The sequence below is a fragment of the Zonotrichia albicollis genome, chromosome 9 (genome assembly GCF_047830755.1).
Source record: "Zonotrichia albicollis isolate bZonAlb1 chromosome 9, bZonAlb1.hap1, whole genome shotgun sequence".
In the NCBI taxonomy this organism is placed as follows: Eukaryota; Metazoa; Chordata; class Aves; order Passeriformes; family Passerellidae; genus Zonotrichia; species Zonotrichia albicollis.
The window spans coordinates 18,600,745-18,626,488 of NC_133827.1; the positions used below are offsets into that span (position 1 = coordinate 18,600,745).

The window sequence follows — 25,744 nt, forward strand, 5'->3', positions numbered from 1 at the left end:
TGGCAAGGGGCCATGTCTGTCCATCTTCAAAGATGACCTGCTTTAAATTTTAAAATAAATATTATTTAAAGTTGAAGGTAATTTTGTTTTAATAGAGCACACAATACCAATGTGCATTCTTCATTACATACAGCTTTTTTTTTTTTTTTCTAATAAACCATTGCGTTGAAAATTTGTCTGATATTTTTCATACATATTCAAAAGATGGAAACACTAAAGGCAGGTGATGTTAACTGAGATGACAGATCCTGTGGAGCTGTATTAACATTCTGCATACTAAGAGTCTGGAATTTTATGTCTGGCTGTAGTAAAGGGGAAGATTTGAGGAAGAGGCTTTGAAAAAGAGGAGAACTTAGCACAACTGTTTCCTAATTATTGGTATTTCTCAGCAATTTCCACGAGACATTCTGAGAAACAATGACTGTGGGAGATCCCCAGGGATTTTGCTAGCTGACAGCAGAAGGGGAATGTTATTTTGGGAGCATCATGGGGTTAGGGACTCCCATTTCTCTGCACTGGAGGGAACACAAGCCCTTTGTGCCACTGCTTGGGAGTTCCACATGGAATCAGACCTAAAAATGCCATGGGTGTTTGGTACCTCTAGAGTAGCAGAGCTACTCTAAACTCTCATTACAGTCAGCTCAAAGGTGATTTATTTCATTCAACAGAAATTTACCCACACCCTGATGTTAACCCTTGATGTCTCAGCCAGTATTCCAAGTTCTCAGTGCCATTAATGCACACATGCTCCCACATCTGCTTCCAGCCAGCACAGCCAATTGGTTTTCCTCCTCCAGAAACTGTCCCAAGGGAAGCCCCCAAGAAAGCCCTAACCACAGGCACCGCACCACTTCCTGAGATTTACTCCCAAAACTGTTTGACAAGCTATTAGACTGAACTGAAAAAAAAAAAGCAAAGAAAAAAGATGAGTGCAACCACTTAGTTCCCTTACTGCACAGACAGCTGCTTTAGCAGCTAAATAAAACTGAAAGTATCTGACCAATTCTCATGTAGAGGCTTTGTTAATTTACAGGCACAATTTGGATTTCTGGAAAATGCTTCCTGTTGTCCATTTTCAAATGATACTTTTGCTTTGGTAAATTACATTACTGAAGTCTCCAACTCTAACAAATATGTTAAAAATAAGCCAAACTTGGTGCATGGTATTATTAATCAGCAGTCATTTAACTTCATAATATTTGTGTGTTTTTCCTAAAAAGCATTCACTTAAGCCAAGGCAATAATCAAAATAAATTTATCTACAGCCTGTAACAACCAGATTTCCTCAGCACAGATGAACACATTTGCACTACCTTAGCCCAATGAAGAATTAAAAAGAAGTATTAATGCAGCAGTTTCAAGAAAAAGGTGTGAGCTTGCCAGGGATGCATCAATTATTACATTACCACCTACTACCTGGGAGTTTAGCCATGCTGCTTTTGATGATGGGCATTTTAAGGCATTAATGCTGGGCAATTTTCTCAAAATTCCTTTCAGGACAAATCTCCTTAAGCTCATAACACCTTAATGCTTTCCAAGAACAAAAGCCTTCGTTGCACGAGAGCATAGCTAATGCAGGGTGCATTTGTGAGGAGCGACTTGCACCAGACCCCAGGGGAAAACAGATTACAGCTGTGATCTGCTGCTGCTGCTGTGGGGGCAGCTCCAGAGGCCAGGCAGGCAGAGAGGGATCCCACTGATCTGCCATGGCCACACAGGTCTGCAAGGTGTGGCTTTGCCAGGTGGGACTCTGCCATGGCTACACGGCCCTGCCATGGTCACACAGCTCTGCCAGCTGTGGCTCTGCCAGCTGTGGCTCTGCCATGCTCATACAGCTCTGCTAGCTGTGGCTTTTCTAGGTGTGGCTCTGCCAGCTGTGGTTCTGCCATGGCCATGAAGCTCTGCCAGGTGTGGCTCTGCCAGATGTGACTCTGCCATGGTCACACAGCTCTGCCATGGCACTGCCAGGGCTCAGTGTGACCCTGCAGATGAGAATCCCAAAGAGGAGACTGGCATGGCAATGGGAAATCCTTCTGTCTCAGAAGGGGATTTATGAGCACATCCCAAATCCCAGCAGTCACGGACATGTGTGACATGGGTGAAGTGGAAAGAGCAGAGGACCTGAACACTCACCAGGGCAGGATTTTTGACTATTTACTTTCTAAACTTGCTGGCATTTACCCTGCAGCTGTGACCAGTGGAGGAAAGGATCATTGCAAAGACTTAACCTTTAGGCTCTTTCAGAGGAGCACAGCAAACACAGAGAAGTTACTGCACCAAAAACCAAGGCACCTGTCTGCTAAACTGGGGAAAGAACCCTTGAGTAAAGATACACCTGTGCCAGTGTTCAAGCCTTCTTTGTAACAGGAGGGAACAAATAAAGAAGGATCTCTATTTTATAATAGGCTTCTGCTTTTAAAAAATTACATTATTAAGGTGTATGATCCATAAATCCATCTAAAAAGAATGTACATTACAGAAAGAGATGGTGTTTGATTATGTAAGTGGTGGTGGATTACATTGCACTCCAGAGTCAGCAGAACATAAAGGACTGGAAAACAATGATTTGATTTTTAACCAGATGCAGAGAATTTGTCCATGGTTAGTCAGAAGCATTGTACTTTACATAAATGCCTCACAAATGGTGACACAGTAATTACAGCAGCAGAAAATGGCCACTATCTGTCTGCTCTGCACTTTACAGACTAAATAGAGATTTCATGCATAATGAATACACTTGTGTTAGTCCAATTCACTTTTTCAATATTATCTTATAAGGTGAGAATAACATAAATTTGAAATCGTTACTCAAGTGTTACATCTATTTTATCACGAGTTACATTTTTAATAAAATGCAACTTTACTTGAAGCACACATAATGTTTGCATAATCTGTGGAAGAAAATTGGCACTCTAGGAATTTATAATTTGCTTATTTCTCATAAAGCCTTTTGATGTATCCTGCAGATTGATAGGGTCTCAGTGTATTTATACAGATAGAAAAATATTTTCTGTGGTCGGTTATTTGCTCCTTTGAATAGACTTCTTTACAATTTGCAATGCATTTTCATACAGTTTGCAAAAATCAGTTTATGATTTATCTGTAGTTAAAAAAATTCATTTCAAATCTTCTTTGATACAACACACTTCCAATTTTTGTTGTGACACAGATTATGCAAATGTGCTCAACAAAGAGGATGCAAAGTGATTTTAAAGCAGAAGTTCAGCTGACAGTGCCCAGGCTGCTGGGGGAACTCAAAAGGATTGGGGGTTTTCAGCCCCATGGATGGACATTGATTTCTTGGGGCTTTTCTTGGATTAATGGGGAGGCTCCCACTGGGCATTTCCCAGTGATGCATTTGGGTGTGATAGCCAAATGAAGCACTACTGTGTCCCCATTAGTGTCACACATTTTCTTCATTTACTGACAAGCTGTCAAGGACCTGCTAACATGTCAGGACTCTGGAACGTGATTAAAGTGATTTTTTTTTTTTTTTATAAAGCTCATTTCAGTTCATGATATCCATGCGGAGCTAATGTTGAGGCTTAAGGCAGCTTGGAGACAGCCAGTGCCTTCCTACTCAAGTGAGGAGGATGCACATGCAGCAGAATGCCTGGAGCAGGGCAGAACCACACGGGGATGGATGGAGGATTCCCAGAGGAATCTCACATGCTGCTCACCAGGGCAGGAATCCCCTCTCAGCACCAAGGGACCTGAGCAGGGAACACTGTGTGGCCGTGTTCACAGGGGTTCTTGGATGAGGGAAGAGATGAGAATGTTGACTCCATGTTTCAGAAGGCTTCATTTATTATTTTATGATATATATACATTAAACTATACTAATAGAATAGAAGAAAAAGTTCTCATCAGAAGGCCAGCTAAGAATAGAAAGAATGATAACAAAGGCAGCTGTCCCAGACTCTCTGTCCGAGCCAGCTGACTGTGATTGGCCATTAATTAGAAACAACCACATGAGACCAATCCCAGATGCACCTGTTGCATTCCACAGCAGCAGATAACCATTGTTTGCATTTTGTTCCTGAGGCCTGCCAGCTTCTCAGGAGGAAAAATCCTAAGCAAAGGACTGTTCATAAAAGATGTCTGCGACAACACTGCTCGATGAAAATCTGCATTCCCAGCCCCACAGGATCAGGAGGCCACAGGGAACAACACACACCAATGGCTGTGGGCTGGAGAGAGAGGAGAGAGAGTTCTTCCATGGGCAGCCACTGAAACTGTGGAGGCAAAGACTGGACTGCAAGTGATGCCTTAGGATTTCATCTTTTATATTTTTCAGATCCTGTGCTGCATTAGTGCATCACCCCAAACTCCACACAGAGTTCACGTTTTGGTCAGACAAAACCATCCCTCTGGGCCTGAGAACAAAGGACACCCCACAGCCTCAGGACCTAAAAAGCAGAAACAAAAGTGAACTGGGGGAGCAAAGTGGGGGTAAATGACTTCATTAGCTGAAGCTGTAATTGGAGAATTAACCCCTGGTATGTAAATGGACCAAACTTATAATGGTCTGGAAAACTGGTGCCCCTTGTCCAGCTTGGGTGTGGCGTCTGGGAGGCTGTGACTGCCCAAGGTGAACCTGCTTTAATAAATCCCCACTTTATCCTCTGAACCTTGTCTAGCCTCTGCTCTAGGGAGCCATCCCAAGGCATCACAGGAGGTGAGGTTGCTGAGAAGCTGTCTGGCTCTCTGACAGGGCAATGCCATATTCCACCTTGTCTGAGGGGAAAACACACAAACATGTGATAGTGCCAGCCACAGAACTGCTCTGCAGCTGCCAGAAAAGCCTCCAAATGTGAGGCTTTGAGTGTGACACAACCTCGTGGCTCTGCTGATGCTCAGGGCTTTTCTTCTGCTTTGGAAAAGCAAAACCCAGGCAGCACCTGGATGCATCCATGCTACTGTGCAGCCCTTGGAGGGCTGGAATGAAATCTGCAGGGACACTGGTTGGAGACAAGGATAAGGTAAAGGATAAGGCAAAGAACTTCCAAGAAAAATCCCCTAAGGTCCATGGAATGAACACAAGTGCAGCAGGTAGTGGCCAGACTGCTGGAACACAGAGATTTTTCTCACACCAAGGACTCAACAAAAGGAATGATGTTCCCATGGCTTTAATAAAAAATGTAGAGCACCGTGAAGAGAGAAAGAGAAAAACTTACTTCCAGTGAACATGAGTAGTTGGTCATTTTCAAATATAGTAATTTTTTAATGCATGAATATAACATAAATATTTCAATCCCCAGGACTGTTCTGCAAGTACTTTTTATGATAAGTGATAAAATCTTCCTGCCTGGATGCAATTGTACTAAACTCCTGTAATGGATTCTCTGTTGAACTTGCAATGGAGCTGCATCCCAGATTTGGGGCTGCATCCCACTTTTGAGAGGATATTTTATTATCAATAGCTGAGTTTCAAAAGGGGCCATGACCTGTGTAAATTAGATAAATCAGGATATCAAAAGAAGACAGTGCCACAGTTGTTTAACCTGAAGCAATGGAATTTCTGTGCTGTGGCACAGGCCAAGCTCACTGCTGCAGGTCACCATGGGCAGCATCTTTGCAGCAGCCTTAGGGCTACCATGCTGAGCAGGGGGGAGAAGGGCAGCAGAATTTGTTTCTTGGCTCAAACTGTTGTCTCTTTAAGTCAAAAGCAAAATCCCCACTGATAATTACTGGGTCAGAATCAGCCCAAACTCCCCCATCTTGTTTTTTTCTGGCCTTTATATTCTTTCTTGTGAATTTTAGAATATAATGCCTTTAAATCAAGAACTTTCTGGCTAAAAATATCAAGCTTGCTATACATTATTATTATCTTAAAAGCTATATATTATTTGCAGGGGGTAAAATATTCCAGCTTGAATCAATATTTTCCCTTTTGTGTTCAAAACCTACAAAAAATATCCCCTGAAATTAACATTCTTCCAATTGCATATGTACAACAAATGTTTCCATTTTTCAAAATGAAACCTTTTCGATAGAGAAACAAATTTGTGGGTTTTTAAACAGGAAGAAAACTGCTTTCCCTCCATCAGCTCTGCTGTTTTTCTATTGTGTAAGAGATTTATCCTGATGGAGTTTAGCCCAGGGCACTGTGCTTGCCCCTCCACGTTCAGGTTACTGCAAATGTTCTTTGTGCTGTTGGAGCAGTGTCCTGTGTGTGCTGCAGCTCCATACATATTTAACCAGGCTGTTGCTTTACAAGCACATGTTCAAAAGATTTTATCTAATCAAATTTTAAATAGGAAATTACTTGTCTGACTTCACATCAGAGAGCCATTCCTTCTCCTGCTGCTCCAGATTGGGTTATTAGGACTTTGCTACCAAATGGTCAGCAGTGTGGCTGAATCACCACTCTTAATTCTGGCCTATAAATATCAGATGATGATTTATTAGCAGGCACTTGCAATGCTGCAGGAGCAAATTCTCTTTAATCTCTTTAATTTGGAGAGGAATGGCAAATAGTTTGGAAAGCTGAGAATTTCTAAGGTTCTCAGTGCAAGTAACAGTTCTATCAGAAGATTGCAGTGTCTCCCTCCACTTTCTGGTGATCCCAAGAGGTTTTCATGCCCACACTGGCCCAGTCCTGCGTCTCTCTGAATTAACTGCTAACTGTGGGCAGCAATTCCATGGTAAGTGGGCTAAGGCTGTGGTGGTGAGAATATTCAATGACTTTCACAAGTAAATTGAATAAACAGTGAAGGAGTAGATGTTCCCTTGTGTGCTACCTGCCTCACCACTGCTCAACATTCCCACCTCACCCGGTGAGAGTTTATGGTCTGCACAGTGACAGAAATGGTACTGCATGTTCAAAAGTTGGAGTTTGCTCCCCAAAATATTCACTTACAGCTTTCAGATCTTCCAAAATGCTCATTCTGTTTCTCCCAAAGGGCACCAGACCAGTGTGTCTCACCCTTTGTGGGCAATGGAGCTGCCCAGGAAGGTTGCTGGTGCAAGGGAGGTTTGGCTGTGCAAATCACACCTGGATCAAGAATGTGCATCATTTCAGAAAGCACTAAAGCAGGAAATGGACTTGAATATCACTGAAGTGAAGACTGATCTGCAAACTTAACAGGATTGTTTATTTAGAAGATGAACAAACTAATGTGTCACAAGATACCTCAAGAGATTAAAGAAAACCCCAAACCAAAACCATTTTCTTAATTTCAAACACCTTTTTGTCATATTCAAAGTTTGGTTGGTTCTTTATTTCAGAAATAGTTCAAATTTGGCTTGACAAACATTAGGAATTCAGAGAAGAACAAGCACAATAGGGAGATTAAAGAAGACAACCTAAAGAATGTCAGACAATCTGTCTAAATCTTAAAAGACAGGAAGACAAGGAAAGAAAACATTTTCTGATTGTGATATTTAGGAGCCTGAACTAGGAATAGAATGCAATTTAGAAAAATAAAAGCTTCTGATACAAGTAAACATGAGGGGCAATTACTGGAGGCAAATAGAGGAAACTAGACTAGCAGCAGTGCTAGAAGTGCTGTAGGATCTTGAATCCAGCTGACTTTTCCATCACTGAGAACTGTGATCCTCAGTCATTCATAATTTAAGGACTTCACCCTGTTTGTACACATTGAGGCTCCACACTTCAGCACCTCGTATAAACCCTAAAAGGTTTCTAACTTCCCAAGTTAAATCTGGTTCCTGAGTTTGGGGCTACTGGGTGATGTTCCAGCCCAACACACCCTAGCAGGCCTTTGAAAGGTGTCAGCTGTCCTGTCCAAACTGGAGATTTCAGGCAAATATTACTTGGCTGCTTTCAGGATCAAAGGACAGAAATAAACACTCCAAAAACCAGCAGGCAGGAGACACTGTGGGATAAACCAGATGCAAAATCACCTGCTGAGGAATAATGTGCTTAATCTTGGAACACTTTTCAGGGAAGGTATTTAAGTACATGCAAGATCATCAGCTGGCTTAAGTTATTTTAAAGCACCTTGATCTCAAGGCAGGCAGATCCAGCCCTATAAATTCTTGATCCTGTTGATATGTCACATACTTTAGCCTGAAGTTCTGTTCTTTTTGTAGTAAATCGAGTCTAGAGCACAGAGCAGTTGTGCTGTGCTCTCTGTTACTGTAAAACTAAACTGTGCTTGCTTTCAGGCTATTGTTTTGATCCTAAATTTCTCAGCTGAGACATTCTGATGGCGTATCTGCTGGCTTCAGGCACAACAGAACTCTTTTAAGGAGTGTTATTTTACCTTAAAATGGACAATCAAGGAATAGAAAACCTCCAAATGTGCACCTGGTGTGCTCAAGGCAGCTTCTCCCTGAAAGCAAAGACAAAGCACCCCCAAGAAACACTGGTTCAAAGGGGGGAGGGAGGGAAAACAAACCAGAGCAGTTCTTTTCCTCCTCTATAAGAACAGCAACTGCTTAGGCTTTCCTTCTGAATCATAAAACAAAGGAAGGTGTCAGCAGGGAAAAACAGAAAGTGTATTTTCATTTGCCAGTAACCTTCAGTTCTATTTCCACTGCCAAGCAGCTGCACCACCTGCCTTGCACTTGTGTGCAATGAGAGATGACAGAGGGCTCCTTAAAGCCTTGAAAGGTGCAGTAATTCATAACCTTACCTTAATTAACTGGCAGAATTTACCTTTGGAAGAAACAAGGGTTTGATTTTAGTATCTTCCTTCCTCGCAGAAAGGTGAGGAGGGAAGGTGGCAGAGGTGCAGCACAAGGAGCAGAAACAATGTCCCTGTCACCTGGCTCTGGGCAGGTAAGTGTTCTTCCCTTGTGTGGCACCAAAACCAACTGGCAGGTGAACATCTGCTTTGGGCTTGCAGGATTGTTTTATTGAATTTATAATCTAATGGCATGGATATTTTAAAGGGAGAATCTGTGGTGTTTGTGAGGTCCCCAGGACATGGTGACAGATGAGAATCTGACTCCATGTTCTCAGAAGGCTGATTTATTATTTTATGATATTATATTATATTAAAAGAATACTATACTAAAACTATACTAAAGAAAGAGAAAGAATACATCAGAAGGCTTAACAAGAATGAATAATAAAAACTTGTGACTGACTCAGAGAGTCCTGACACAGCCTGACCGTGATTGGTCATTAAGTCAAAACAATTCATAAGAAAACAATCAAACATTCACCTGTTGGATAAACAATCTCCAGACCACATTCCAAAGCAGTGAAACACAGGAGAAGCAATCAGATAATTATTATTTACAGTTTTCTCTGAGGCTTCTCAATTTCCCAGGAGAAGAAATCCTGGCAAAGGGATTTTTCAGAAAATATCATGGTGACAAGCTTCCATTAAACAATATGAGTTATCTGTTCTGGAGCAATCTGAAGGACCTTTCATTGTTAACTCCTCGTCATTAATTTTGGCTTTATGATGTTTTGGGGGCAAATTGCCTCAGCCTTCACATTGACCCTATCACTGTGTGGAATGACCAAGATATTGGAGCTCTCAGGTGCATTCTTGTCAGAAGGATGCAAACCACACACCTCATGAAAGCTCCATGTGAAGGATTGGTTTTATTCTCCACCTGTGAGCTCTGAGTGCCAGCCTGCTCCTGCAAATGACATTCCCAGAAAAAAGCACCACAACTGTGGGGTCCAAGTATTCACCTGCAGAGTGCTCCCACAGCCTGAATCAAAATGTCCTGATTCATGTGTTTAGCAGTGCAATTTTTCTTAGAAACCTGACTTTTTCTCATATTTTAGCCATCAAACACCAAGGTGCTTCTTTCTGTTCATGCTCTTTGTGGTTTGACTATGGTCCTGTTTAGGATCATACAGCTTTGTGACACTTGTATTTAAAAGAATTCCTTTTCATTAATACCTGTGAGAAATGCTGCTGAGTGGGAACTCACTGGAAAATGAGATCAATGAGTTTTCAGTTTAGGGCTGTTTTCAAAACCCATCTCAGAAATAGATGTACACATGGAATTACTCCTGTGGAAAGTAACCAGATAAAATACTGCTGACAAGGGCAGTGAAAAACAGAGATTACTGGTAATATTTTTAGTAGGAAGTTGGTAAAAGCTCATTACCCTTCAGTGATTTCCAATGCAGTCCCTGATGGCTGCTTATTCAGAACTACTGCAAACACTTGAGCCCCAAATATCTTTATCCTGATCTCTCCAATGTTTAATTTCCTCCTACAGAACATGCATTGGAAGGCTTAGGGTACCTTAAGCAACTAAAACACTTTACCTTTTAATTTTGCCTAAATGCTGCTAGGATGATCAGAAATGTGCTGCAATTTACATTTCTCCGGTGAAATGGTAAAACTGCATTTCCCCAGTTGCCATTTTGCCTCTTTGAAGGCACCAGAGATAGCACCAAAGCTGTTCAGAGAGTCACAGAGCTGGCACACAGTCTGTTGTTCCTCCAGCTACTGCTCTGCTCAGCATTAGCAGAAATTCCTGCAGGGGATGTGTTTATCTGCTCGTGCAGAAAGTCATTTCTACAACTTGGCAAAAACTGCTGTCTCGAGTGGATCTAAGCAGGAGCCCTGGTGTGCTGGGAACTCTCACCTCAGGTCTGGGAGTGGGAATCTGAAGGAACTGAGATCCCATTCCTTTACACCTCAAACTGTCACATCAGTGCTGAGGCTGAGGAAGGCTGAGGAATGATTCTAAGATTCTTGTGTTCATTTCAGTTAAAATTATACTAAATGACAAAAAATAACTTACTCCTGTATTGGCAGATTATAAAATAGATTTACCCAGGGACAGAGAGGAGGAAACCTTTTCTATCTCTCTCTCTTTTTTTTTCCTCTCTTCTTCCCTCTCTTTGCAACACTCTCTTCCCTCTGAAGCCCCTCAGCACAGAGCAGAGCCTGCAGGAAATGCCACTGCCACCCAGAGAATCCCTCAGCCAGGTGCACCCTGGAGGGAATGGTGGGACACCACTGTGACATCAACGTCACTCATCTCAGGACCAGACCTTCCCAAGTTCAAATAAATAATCAAAAATCTGTATTTTTAATTGGATTATTTCAGTTTCTCTGGTTTTCTCTGCTCTGCCTCTTCCCAAACTGTATCCTAAAACAGAAGCCACAGCCAGAAATTTGCCAGCTGTGGAGCCACCACTCACTGTCCCCCACACATGCTGAAGACCCTGGCAGGGTTTGCTTCTGCTCCTCTTGACAGAGGCTCATGTCTCTCTACCACCCCAAATGGCAAGCATAAGGTGGAGTTTTCCTGAAAACCAAACTTCTATAAGGCTTTAACATGTTACTGTGCTGTTCTGAGGACAGAATGAGGCATTTATGCTGAGGGCAATCTAGGAATTTATAGGCTTTCTAAAAACAGAGTTGGAGATAAAATGTCTTGAGCAACAAAGGATGTAGAAAAATGGCACTGCAAGGCAGCAGGATGGGGAGGAGGTGTGATGGAGAGGTTTCTCTAAGCAGAAGATAGCAGAGACTGAAAATGCAGCAGTTCTGTGAGCCAGGATCATCTGTGAGGACGTGTGGCAATGAGAAGCTGACGAGCATGGCTGACTGCCAGCAGATATTATGATCTCAGAATATTGATGTTTTGTACTAATAATTACAAAATCAGCAGCTGTACAACTGCGTATTTGGATAAATACAAGTGTAAGTGCAGCCTGTGACATGGGGAATGGAAATGAAGGATGATTAAAATGACAGGTCACACAGTAATACTGATGCCAAGAAAAGACTGACAATCTGGGAGAATGATAACATAATAAAGCATTAAAGAATCTTGATATTCAAAAGGAAAAAACTGATAATGGAAACATTCATAAGCAGTCAGAGAAACACATTAACTTTCCATTGCTGTTGAGAGCAGATACAGATCAGACAGAAGACAGTAAGAAAAAAGAAAATTTACTTGTCTGCACTTGTAAAGGCATACTGGGGCAAAAATGCATCTTTCTCATAAGCCCTAAATAACAAATCTACAAGGAGGATAATCTCTTCAGATACTCTGAAAGATAAGCAGAAAGCTGGGGATTGTCTACACAGCCAAGAAGAAAGCCAAGAGTTGGAATTCATGTCATCTGAATGTTCCAAGTAGATTTGTTGTAGGTTCCCACCCAGGCAATGATCTGTGACAATAAGGCAGGATGTTCAGGTGGGATGTCCAAAATGTGAAAGTTCTTGTTCAAGGGAGGGAGCTTCACGAAGGAATTAGGAAGAAGAACAGAATAAAACTGTTCCTGGGATTAGGTAAGCATTTGGCAAAAATCACAGTAATAAAACACATTTAGGCCACAGTCATGGTCAAAGTCTGGCTGGGATGTCCCAGGACGTGTTTTTATTGAATGCCTGCACTGACAGACACAATTGGAATTATTGTAAAAAATCTGCTGTGCCTGAGGGTCAGGCACTTGTTATTTCATGGACACCTCCTGCTTTTGGGATGGGGACACAGCAGAAGCCCAGCTCTGTGTGGAACAAGGCAATGAGCCAGGCTCCACATTTCCATTTCCAAACAATCTCAAGTTTCAAGGCATGTCAGAAGGAGTGGGGTTAACACCTGTCCCACCTGAGGGCTGAGCTTTTTCAGCCACACATAGATTCTAACCTCAGAGAGGTGAATCTGAAGACTGAAGTTCAAGTACACCACACATTTGGGGTTGTCTGTTCTGTTCAAGGATGGACTAAGCTGTATTTTCCTTCACCAGAGGACAGCTCCACTCCCTGGGATTTTGCACAATGTTGCCTCAGGCTCCTCAAGACAGAATGGGATGAATTTCTGCCTTGCACAGGCTGTGTGGAACATCCAGCCTCAAACACAGGGACACACCTGGGTGTCCCTGCATGCAGGTGTGCTCATGAACTCGTGCCCACAGTGGTGTCAGCACAGCCTTGGCACCACAGTGCTCCACAACCTCCTCACAGCCCAGAGCTCCACACAGCTGCCTTTGGCCTTGCACTAAACACAGGTTTAAGCCTTCCTGTGGCCTAAACATTTCCTCCACCTTTGTTTAGGAGTGAATCACTGATGACTTCCCTGAACTGACCCCTAATGTTGGCTGCCACTACTTGGATGGGGCCTCATTACAACACAGAGCTGGGAACTGGAATTGCTAGCACAAGCATCCTTCCCACTTTTTACCAAACATTTTTCTCCTCTGAAAAGGAGGCAGCAGAGGCAGGACCCAATGTGAACCTGTTGCTGCTCTCTTTTGACAAGCAGCAGGACTCTCATTTCTCTCCTTCAATCCTGCAGGGCACTGAGCACTCCCTGCTCTCTCCAGCATCCCCACCTGCATGTAAGGGCTAAAGAACAAGGTCTGACACCAGTGGACTCACACTGTGATGAGATTCATGTAAGACAGTGGCTCTGTGAGCAGGCTGGGCTCAGCAAAGCTCAGCCTAAGATGCTGCTTTGCCCTTCTGCCTAGAAACCTGCAGGACTGCAGCAGGGCAAACCACAGAGCAACTTCCCCATCCACGCTCCAGATTTATGTGGCTGGCTTTCCTCTTCTTAAATCTCCCCCAACAAAGCTTTGTTCCAAGATGATTCACAGATGTTGTCATTAAAAAGTTGGGACTTGCCAACAAATAACACATGGGCCTGCTTGAGAAACTGCTGTTCCCACAGCTTTCCCCAGGAAGAGATGCTCAGGGTAATTGGTAAGGCCTGTGAGAACAGCACAGTATAAAGCATCTTCCACCATCCATAATTTTTGAAGAGAATCCTGGTTTCCTGAGAATTTATCTTGTTCATTTAAAAATCACATGGATAAACACACATGATATAGAATAGATAATTAAGCCCATTATCATGAAAGAAGTGTTGATCTTTTCAGGTAATAGTGAATGGCACTGTTCTGTTGTTATTTGCAACAAACAGAAACAAAATCCCAGCACTAGCTAATAGACAGCCATATAGCTTAATTATAGACATAAAATAAATTGATTCATTGATATGCAGGCATATCAAAGGCCAGAGGTGACAAACAAAAGGACAGGACTGTACTGTCCATTGCAGGATGAGCCAAACTACAGAGAGGGCAAACCCCAACCAAAAGGGAATAAAAACCAACAGAGGGAAAAGGGTGTTACAGTGACCTGGCTGGAATCTTGTGCTCACCCAGGACAGGCTGAAATCCAGAACCCAGGACCAGCCCTCACCCACTCAGGACAGGCTGAAATCCAAAACCCAGGAGCCCGGCCCTCTGTTAGCAATGTGGGGAGTCAGCAGGGGAATCTGTCTGGGGAGATCTTTACCAATAGCTATGAAGAGAAATGTTTCATGATGGTCACCCATATATTAATGAAATTCTTGGTCACTTATTAGTAAGGAAAAGCCTTTTTTTTCAGGGAGGTAGAAAGAAATGAGCATTCAGTAGGTTTTCAAACACTAAAAGCAATCTCATTCTTTTGCAATGCTCTCAACACACAGAGCAGTAAATATAATTTTCATATAGTTTTGAATAAATGACAGATGTAGTACATATTTACTACATTCTCAATTCTGCAATTTAGAGGCTGACATTAAAATATTTTCCTCTGTTTTTCATGGGCCTGTTGTTACAAGCATGGCTGCTTTGCCAGAAAATTTGTGTTTGGAGAGGCTTTTATTCCTTTTTCATTCCTTTTGTCCTGCTGTGTGACTGTGTGCTGCACATGCTCCAAAGAGCTCGGTGGCATCTCACAGCTCTCCTTGTGTCTCAGCCACACCTGTGAGGACATTCCCACTGGCTTCACCACCCTTCAAAGCAGGGTTTTGGGATTTGCCTTTAGAGCCAGTTCACCACTCAGTCTCCAGGCAAGCAGGGAACAGGCAATGCTGCCATATTCCACTTCCACAAAACAATGAGTAGATGGACTGGAGGAGTTTAAAGCTTAGGAAATACAAGCTCACAGGCTGTACAACTGCCAACATCATCTCAGACATGCAGCAAGGGGAAATTCAACTAATCTGATGTTTGTTTTTCTTTAACATTCTATTAAAGCAAAGCAGCTCCATAATGAGATTACTGCATTTTATCTCTTAATTGTATCCAGATATGGAAAAGAGATTTACTGCTAGTGGCTTGTATACAGTACAATATTTTAAAGCTAATTATGATAGAGCATTACTACTGTCACACAATGAAATACTTATTCTTCTGTTATGAATCAATACCATTTTCTAGAATTTATTCTAACTACCTTTTTAATTGGATATACACCCTGCTAAATTCTGAAACAGACAGTTATATAAATATAATTCTTTTAAATCCAGAATGATATCAGCATAAAATATTTTAATGAAATAGATTGCAAAAAAGAGAAAAAGTAACATTAAGTAGCTTTCCATTATTAAAGCCAGCTGAAAGTCAAGTCTTGAAAGCATTCAACATTTTATTTTTTAACTCTGCCATTGTCAATGGAAGCATGGATACACATCCTCCCCAAATGGTGTATTAATAGTTTGGTTGTTCATTGAAGACTACCAAGCACCTGGCTTTTGTTTCTATTGCTCCACATAGAGAAGAAATCATATTACAGTATTTATTTTCCTAAATCCCCAGGGCCTAAAGCCTCTAAAAGTCTTTTTTTTTTTTTTTTTTTGCTTATGGATGAAATACAGTAAACAATTAAAAAGTTAGGCAAAGAGTTTTAAAGTAACATTGTATCCAAGTTCCTTTGTTCAAAAATACTGGTGAGTAGATGGTGAAAAGCTCTGCTTGATCTGTCAGTTGTAATTACTTAATGATTTTTAAAAGCAGTGTCCTTATGTGATGATACCCTGATCACACTGGCCATCATTGCAAACTAAAATTCAATTATTTATAAGCTGGTACTGCAATTAACACTTTGCACACATTCCAAAGTACACCTTTAAACTTGGTTTTCCTGAACAAATATTCACATGAGGGACAGCTGAATTTTTGGCCACAAGCTGATCACAGCATGTCAGCAAATCTTACCTAAATATGAGGTATGCCCTCTCCATTCAGGGCAAAGGGACAAGGAAAAGGCATTTGTTTTTCTCAGCAGAATCAAGGCAGCAGTTTAAACCTACCTGAGCTCCAGCCATCTCAATGGGCATTGTTTTCAGCACTGTCATACCTGTATTTCATGTATTTACACATCCAAACCACGTCATATTTACACTATGGTAAATTAAACCAGCCTCAATTTTGGTGAGGGAAAATGAATCAGAACTTAGAGATGAGATAAATCAATAATATCAAGTATTTAGGAACATCTTACTTTTTATTAAATTTCTGAAAGAATCTAACTACAAATCATATTGCCAGTATGTTTGTGGAAGTTGTTAGATATTGAAGCTGGTTCTACACTTGATGACATATTATCCAAGTAATTTAATGAATAAATATTGCAGAATGCAATATCTGAGACTGTCAAGAAATTTCATTTAACCAGCAGCTCACCACTAAGGAAAAACCCCACAGTATTCCTTATGGTTTTTCTTCAAGAATATATACATTGAACTAACTCTGGGTCATCCTTCAGTATGATTTTGCAATAAATAAATGTTTATATGTTAACACTTAGCATACTCTATAAGGTCATCAATTGTCTATTTATCTGAAGGGCCCACATTATGCAGGAAGGCTCTTCAGCATTCCTGTGATTCAGATTTCACTGCAGACATTATTCACTCTACATTTAAGTCTTTTATCTGCATGCCAAATGTTAAATTATATTGGGTTACTGTCTGTATCATTCTATTTTTACTGCAGCTCTTCACAGATTAAGATTCCAGTCCTTTGAATTCAGTAGGATTTTGACAGCAATTCAAGCACTTTAAGTCTTAGCTCTGTCCACCTAATTGTGGCACAGGGATTTCCAAGCTCTCCAAGTGCCTAGAGAAGCTGTGTTTACCTGCTGTGTGCATCCTGTCCCCGGATCCTTGGCAGCCATCCTCATCATCACAGTCTCCACTCGACTCCATCTCCTCACTCCTTCCAGCCCCACTGCCAGCATCCCGGGGTCCCCATCTCTCCAGCTTCAGCTTGGCCTTCTCAGCATCCAGCTGAAATGGAAGAAGTGACAAAGCAGCCGTGGTCAGAGCATTCACACAGCTCCTACCCCTGGCACCCATCTGGTTTATACAGCAACAAACACTTTCTCAGGCACTTTCAAGAGCAGCTCCTCAAGCTGGAGGCTGTTTCTGGCAATTCAAATATTCTGGAATAACAGACTATGCAACCAAATGTTCTGCACCATAGATGACCAGGGGCACTTATCAACCTTTTAATTGAAAATATCACATCTACCAATACCACCACAGGGAGTGCTGCTCCTACAGCTGGGGAGTCTTTGCTCATTTTCTGCCAGGATCGGGATTAAATGCATGAGATGGAATTTCTTGTTGGTACTCAGATGTTTATTAGTTCTTATCTATGTTCCAGTCTCACAAACCCTGAGTTCTACAGCACTTCACTCTAACAAACTAAAATGGAGCCCCACTTTTCTCTCTACAAGGCCTTTTAAGGATAAACTGTCTAATTAAGAAATGACACCTAAATTACTTTTACTTTTAACCCAATAACCAACCACCTGTGCCCACAATGGGGATGTTTTATCCATTTACACAAAACCACTCAAACCCATGGAGAAGATGAAGAAGGATCAGCCTCTGCCCTATAACCTCCATCTTGCTTCATAGATATTACTATATTCTAAACGCTTAAACTCTAATTATTAATTAATTATTAATTATGATTTTCAGAGACAAATTTAAAAAAAATTATTACACATTTCTATTCAAACTCCACACCCACAATCCCAGTTCTGTCATTCCATTTTGGAAGCCTCTCCATGCCTCAGGTGAAATGCAGTGTTCTGGGGGTCAGTGCCTGTCAGCACAGAAAATCTGAAATTCTCAGTAACCAGGGTTCCAACACACAGCTTTTCCTTTGCCAAGCACAGTTTGGGGAACACTTGTTAACGATGGTACAACCTGCCAGCTGTCCGAGTATTTGTTTTGAGGGATTTACAGTTGAAGACCATAACAAACTTCACAGCTGAGGGCATGTGCTACTTTTCATGATGGGCTTGGTCACTTGGAAACCTTGCCCCTATATATGATTTTTAAGATATCTGTTCCAACTGCAAGTTGTTCATTAGAATATTTCTAGGACTGAGCACAGAATAAGAAAACCTTTTCTAAAATAAATTTAAATCTATCACACCAGGTCATGGTTGCTCTAACAGCATATTTACCTCCCAACACTCAGCTTTTTGATGTTTAGATAACTCCTTCTCCTGCTGTCACCATGAACAGCTGCCTACTAGTAGCACTGTGGAAATAAATGATTTTTCAGCTCTCTGGTAGTTCCAAAAGATGAAAAATCCCATTTCCTTGGGCGTGAATCTAAACCCAGCCTGTGCATGTCACACCAAAAGCAGCACTACCTGGGGGAAAGAAAAAAACCCAAACCCAAATGGCTTAGACTAATAAATTGGGTTATAAGGCAAATATTCATCAAGCAAGAATGGTCCAGGAGAAGCCTGAACCTTTCCTCCACACCTGAGGAGCACTGACCGGATGGAAAAACTGCTCTCAAAGCCTCTGCAGTGCTGCCAAACTGGATCTATCCAATACCCTTCAGCACAAGAATCTTCCTCCCAAAGCCCTCCAGATCCATTTCAGGCTTTGTGATCTGCTTCATCCCAGATTATTCTTGGTACTGAGCAAAACGTACTTTGAAATGTAACACTTTGGAGATTCAAACACTACAAAGGAGCAGTCCTGGGAGCTGGGGGTGAACTGGAGCACAGGGCTAATACAGCTGTATTAAGTGGGCTGAAAGAATGGTGATGGATGCAGCAGTTTCTCTGCAGTGGGAAGTTTTGTGTCACAGTCTCCTTCTTTAGGTGCTGCCAAATGCTTGGAGCAGAGATCTGGTTCTGTGGAACAACAGATGCCAACTTCTACAAGGCAGAACTCGGGAGATTCTTCACCCTCTCTCTGCAGAGCTCAGTTTGCTCCTTCTGAAGACACAAATAACTGCACAGGGCACTGGGAAGATCAGCAAGTGGGAGGAGAGGGTATGGACTCGATGGGGAAGCATGTTAAACACTCTCTAATTGTTACTGCATGTCTGGTTTTTATAAACAAGTTGCTTAATGTTGAGCCTTGGTATTCACAGCCATGAAGACCCATGTGACAGCAATACAAAACAACATTTTTGTTAAACAATTGGAAACTTTTGCCTATGAGGGAGAAAGATAGCTCAGTTCTTTCACAAATTTATTGTGTCCTGGTCATATTAGAAAAGCCTCATCCATTCTTATTTATAATTCTTCAGAATGAAAAGAAATGGCTAAGTGGCAAACAGAAGAGACACAGAATTTAATAAAGGCTTTTAATGACTGTTTGCAAGTCAGAGCAGCAATGTTTACTGCCTGTTAAGGCACTCCTCCTTTGCAAAGACCTGATTTCCTTCATTGCCTATGGCTCAAACCCTGACCTTTGCTCAAAACAAGCAATACTTGAACCCAATGGGAGCAAGGAGGAAGCTGAGCTTTCCAGCATGGTGCACTGCAGCATTTCTGGGTTCTGGTGCCTTCACTGAAGCAAGAGAGGAGCTGGAGCCCAGATCTGCATCTCCTGTGTATCTCTGAATGTGCATCCAGCCCTTTACACCAGCAGAGAGGTGCCACCAAATGACCCAGAGCCCTGATATCCAGGTTCACCATGACCACATCAGCTCAGGTGTGACCCACCAACCCTTTTCACCTTGGATACCATTTCCCAGCCTCTTCACAACAGGGCTTTTATGTCCTGTGGCTACCACTCACCCAGAATGATGGACCAGAGCGTGACTGTGCATCAGTAATGGTGTATCTATAAATAAACTCATTCCAGGAGATAGGAGATAGCTCTTCAGTGAAGAGCTCCAGACACATCAAGCATTCCTGCCGAGAAGGGAATGTCACCATTTCTCAGTGACTTGTGACCCAGCATCCTTCCCTTTTCCACATTCTGAAGGCACAGCTACCCTTTGGCTACTGCCACAGGACTCCAGTGAGATCAGTGTCTCTGGGCAATAGCAAAGTTTATAGCAGCATGTCCCAGGCTCTTTTTTTCCACAGAATAACAGAAACCTGTCTCAAAGGCCTGAGACTGCACCCTGGAGGTGTTTAACAAAGCCTGGACATGGCACTCAGTGCCATGGTTTGGTTGGTGAGGAGAAGCTAGGGCACAGGTTGGACTAGATGACCTAAAAGGTCTTTTCCAACCTAGATGATTCTGTGATTCTGTGAAAATAGCCCTGACTGCATCAGGATGGACTGGGATGGTGGAGATTTAGAAGACCAGAATGGAACGCATTAATAATAATTTTTGACTCTCTGGTCCCAGGGGTTGGGTGTGGGCAGGGAATATCTGCTGTGCTTGGTGGCTGTGGGACTGCAAAGTCCCCAGCTGGAGCTCACCTGAAGGTTCAGGTCATCTTCAGAGACAGCCTGGCAGACACAGATCTCTTAGAAACCTTGAACAACTCTCCAGGCTGCTGCCACCAAGCACAAATCCTCCTGCTTCCCCACATGGCTGTGAGGAGAATCAGAGTGCCTTGCCCCTATTTAACACTGGGGAGCAGAGATGGCACTCAGATGTGGCATTTCTAGCACTGCTTAAGAGCCACTCTTAAAAAACTCATTATTTTGGTGGCTCTTTCCCTCCAGCTGACAAATGATGCCATTCAGCTTCTCTGACAACTCTGCACAACAGCTCCTGCCTGGCAGTGCCCTGTCTTGGTGCCCAGAATTGATGCCTTGGTTAAATAATTCTGGGCCCTGGAGCCTGTGCCTTTACCTTCACAAAGCACAAGATTCCAAGGAATACTGGAATCTTAACAGCTTAAAAATTAAGTCTTCAAGTTTTTGTGAGAGATTTTTTTTTCCCTCCTGAAAAGGTTATATAAATAGATCAATAAGATTTGTACAATCCAACTGGAAACTGACTCAAATCAGGAATTTTCCCAACTGCAATAAGCCTTGGATCAGGTTCATAAACCTCTGAAGGGTTTCTGAGAAGCTCTATACTGCTTCTGTGGGGAGGTTTTAGTGTCTGTATCTGACTCAGCTGAAAGGCAAAAATCACATATTACTATTCAGCTCTGAGTCAGACACAGATGACTCTGCTGCATGGATTTTATTTATTCCAGCAAAGGTCCCAACCTTAAGTGACATTAAAACAACCCCAAGTTCTGCTGACATAAGGTTTTCTGGAGAAGAAAGAAATCATATGAGAGTGGCTCCTGTCTTTCTCCCCTATTAATACTTCATGATGTAGCACACACATTCCCAGTCACATAAAAGAGTCCTTCAGACTTCAGAGGCTTCAAAGAGCCCCAGACACAGAACCCCCGAGCTCTCCACAATAAGTCTAACCCTAAGTCTCACTCTGAACACAGGTGTGGCAGAATACAAATTCATTATCGTGGTTTTTTATGAAGCCATGTTCCACCTGAATACTTCCACACCTTAATGAAATAATAACTACTTCCCTCCATGGAAACCATTGTAGAAAAAGGCGCCAATTTCTATCTGTTTCATTGATCAGTCTATTTGCATCATATATGCATGTGTATGATTTCAAGCTGTAGTATAATAACCCCATTTTATCAGAAAATAGGTTTTAAAAAATGTATTTTACACCACAGTTTCAGACTTCTCAAGTCAGTGAACACAACAATGAAAATATTCTCTTTGAATAAAGCCACTTAGAAGTTGTGTGCTTGGAAGATTCAGAGAGAAATTCCATAGAATAATTGTTCCAGAGGGATTTGGTAATGAGTTTTCTACATGACAGATTGCACTGTGAGTGCTTTTTCCTTCTGAGGAGTCAGCTCTGAGGGGAAATGTGACTTGTGTCCACTCCCCATGTGAGCACACCTATCACTCTGGTGTTTCCAGTGGGAGGAAAAACCAGCTGGTTGTACACTGCCTTTAGGAACTGTAAGCTAAACATGATTTTTTCTCAAGGTACTTACAAGTAGCTGCCTTTTTCAAAGTGCTCTAGTGACATAATAGTGACAGAAATATGATTTGCAGAGACAAAGGTTTTGCCAGCTTATGCACAAATAATGCACAAAGCCTCATCTTGAAAGGAGTCATAAATGACTCAATCCTCCCATTCATTTCTTTAAAAATAAAAATAAAAAATCCTTTCTAAACCATTATTAGGTCAGAAATGACTACAACTGTAAAAGACAATGTGCCTTTGTTTCCGGCCTGTTATATACATTTTTTGTTAGGAACTGACATACTGCTTTAGGCATAAAGCTGCATTTTACTGGTGCCTTGTGACTGAGCAGATGTTCTGTCATTTCACAAAACAATAGCAACATAACAAATTTTAGACATAACTGCCATGTATACGCTTATTCCAAGTGGGACCTCTCTGAGAGAACATTTATGGCTCATTTTCTTCCACATATGCTCTTATCTCCTTTATAAAAGCATTTGGCAGTTGCTTTTTTTTCCTTCTTTTCATATTATCTAGCACTCATCTATTACAATGTAAGTAAGGGAAATAAACTTATTTAGCTTCAATTTTGTGAGATATTTTCTTTGGTTCGCTCTTCCTTTGTCTCTATTTCACAGAAACCCAAAAAGGCCTGATGAATTATCCCCTCCTAGTTTCTTCAGGAACTGATACAGCTCAAGGAGGTTTCTCCTGCTATCACCATGAACAGCTGCCTACTAGCAGTACTGTGGAAATAAAGGATTTTTCAGCTCATTGGTAGTTCCAAAAGAGCTCCAAAATCCCCATTTTAGCAGAAAGGAACAGACATCCAACCTTCTGCAGCAACCAACACCCCCAGCCCTCCTTCTGCTGTTTATTCAGATCCTTCCAATAACCTTTCATGACACATCCTGCTTCACAAGTCACCTGGACACATTACAATAATTTAAATGAAGAGCTATACATAATTTATGGGGCACACTTATGGGCTGACAATGGCTTTGGAATTTTATCCACGTCCCTCCAGAGCAGACCTTTTCAGCTCAGGAACTGGACCAACACTGGTAAACTCCTTTGTTCTGTGGTTTTCTCTCCAGCCTAAGCACCTCACATTTACATACATTGATATTTGTATTTATTGTCTGTGACCATGCTCCTAGAATATAAAAATATATGTATTTATATGCAAAATAAACACATATATTTATTTTATATATTTTATTTGCATATTTTATATTATATGCAATATGTATATTTTATATGCAATATATATTTATTTTATATGAAGATAAAGCTCTCTTGAGGCACATGGAAACATGCCAAGTGCAAGACTCAGAAAGTGGGTCCTGACACTTTGTTTTGCCCTCTGCCTTAGTGTATCTCCACTCAAGGAATTTCAAAGTTCTTTTTCCATTTTTGGCAATTTTTTTCCTCAGGTTTTTCTAATTTGTTCTGCCACCAAGTTTCTCAGAATAACCCTGCCCTCTCTGTATTGGTTTGGGACACTGCAGCTCCCCACAGAGCCACCCTTTAGATAAACTGTACCAGTTTCTGGTGGAGCCGGACAGACTTACAGATCCAGCAGCAGGAGGGACACACTGACAGAAATCTTCTTTGGGATCACTGCATGTGGCAGGGGAAATGACACAGCTGCTTCTAATTCCTTTTCCATGTTGTTCTTCATCTCCTGCTTCATTCTAGGATGATTTTGTTCCAAGTATGTTGATTATTTGACCAACCCTCCCACTATTTCTGAGCATCTCCAGTAGGAGCTGTACATCTTCTGGGAAGGTCAGGATTTGTTTTCTGATTTATCAGGGATCTTTTTTTAAGCCAAAAAGCTGTTGGAGTTGGTATTTTGATTTGTTTTGACTTGCTTTTATTCACATCAAATCACTAAATTACTGCTTTCAGAAACAGCATCTGTATTCCTACAATGGCTTTAGATTCCTATGGTTTCAGTGGAAGCTTCTTGCAAACATTCCTTTATTTTCTCTATGTTTCCCTCCTAATTTTAAAGCTTTAGCTTGTCCACACACACTTCCCATCCTCTTTCATTGAGGCTTTGTATTTGCCCATATCTGTCTCCACCTGTGATTCCTGTTTGCTCTCCTGGATTATGCACATTGACTCACTAACCTCTTCCTGATATTTTTATTGCCAGGTGACCCACTGGATACCTACAAATCCACACTTTCACTTATCTTTGACTACTTTTCATTTCTTCTCTGAGTCCTTCCTCCAGGCTGTGTCTCTCTGATTTCCTGGATGTTCCACAGCAGATCCATACCCAAGAGCAGAGGAGCTAAAAGCATTTATTTCTTCCTGGTTGGGTTACAAACGTTTCAGCAGGAATCAAGAGATGGTTTTTAGAGATTCACTTTGTCACACTGCACAATTAATGCTTCTATTTTTGCAGTTTATGGTTTCTGTTTTCCAACTGCTTATCCAAGGAGAGCTAGGAGACTGCTAGCACCAGGAGCAGCTTAATATTCACTGAATTAAATTACACAAGCTACAAATGTTCTCATATTTACTGATTTCAATGTGAAGGAGCAACAAAAATGTGCACTCACCGAATCTTACACTACTAGCAAGAGCTTCATAGTAACAGTTTGGGTAAAATGTCACCCAAAAAGCACTAATTGTGACTGGTCGTAAAGTGAGCACAAGTTAAAAAAATACTTGTTCCAGTTAAAAATGTGCTTAAACAGATGTTTACAGAGAAGAAAGAAAATCTGATTTAAATTCAGCAAGTCAATTGGGGCAAGGGAGCAGCAGAATCTCTCCTTGATGTCTGGGCTGTAACTTTTTGGTATTTTGTGATCCTTCTGATCTGGTATCTAACATGCCTAACTCATACATAGATATTGTGTTAGTCCCTGCCACAGGTGTGAGTTTCACCTTTAGACAGAAAATGTAGCCCAGTGTTGCCCAAAAGCATAACTGGCTTTTTAAGCTGCAGTACGTGTCGTTTGAAAATGGAGCATATGGCAAAAAAATCTGTCGTGTTACACTGAAGACTCTCTGCATCTTGTTAAGGTAAAAAAGAGGTAAACAATTGCAATAAAATTGTAATATTTTGTAATAAAAATGTAACATAAACATAATTATTGGTGAGGAATAGGCAGTAGTTGCTTACGAAGGACCTTAGACTCTTCAAAGTAGTTCATTTGGGGAGGAAAAATACCCTTTAGACAGCATAGTGTACTTTCTTCCAAAAATAAAACCTGCTTACAAAAGACCTTTTACCCTTCAAAATAATTAATTATTTGGGAGAGGGGCTGTTTGATACAACAGCTTCAGAGGCAGAGGGTTGCTGGGAGTGCCCATAAGGTAGTGAGAATGAAATAAAAACCACATAAGTTTGGTTTAAAGATTAAGAATGTAAATGACCAGAATCTGTGGGTATGTCTGAGTTTTTTCAGTGGGTTCTTGCTTACCCCTCAGCTCTCTGTGCATGATATTCACTACAGCATGGCTCAAATATCAAGTTTTGTATAGATAAAATATACTAAGATATACTACTTATAGAAAATATACTGTATTTTATATAGATAAAATGTTTTTATATAAAAAATAGTACATATATATGAATATACTATATTAAATTAATATACTGTATTATACTATTTTAAATAGACAAAAATTTATATATATAAAATATACTATATTTTATCTATATAAAATACAGTATATTTTATTTTGTATTTAGTAAAACATTCTAAGAGCCTGAGAAGACGGTGCACAAAGATGACTGGGAGAATCTGGTTATTACTGGTAAAAGGTATTCCGCCTTTCCCTTAAATGCAGACATTCTCTGAGAATAAAAGAA

At 41.3% G+C, this 25,744-nt stretch overlaps 1 protein-coding gene across 2 annotated transcripts in view; it reads right to left on the reverse strand.

Moving 5' to 3' along the window:
* LOC102065418 (glypican-5) overlaps positions 1-25,744 on the reverse strand; it is a 366,403-nt gene that overhangs the window by 80,847 nt on the left and 259,812 nt on the right. For both annotated transcript variants that reach the window (XM_074546780.1, XM_074546779.1), the window contains one exon: positions 16,815-16,965. In XM_074546780.1, coding sequence (XP_074402881.1) covers positions 16,815-16,965 — 151 coding nt within the window. The remainder of the gene's footprint in view (positions 1-16,814; positions 16,966-25,744) is intronic.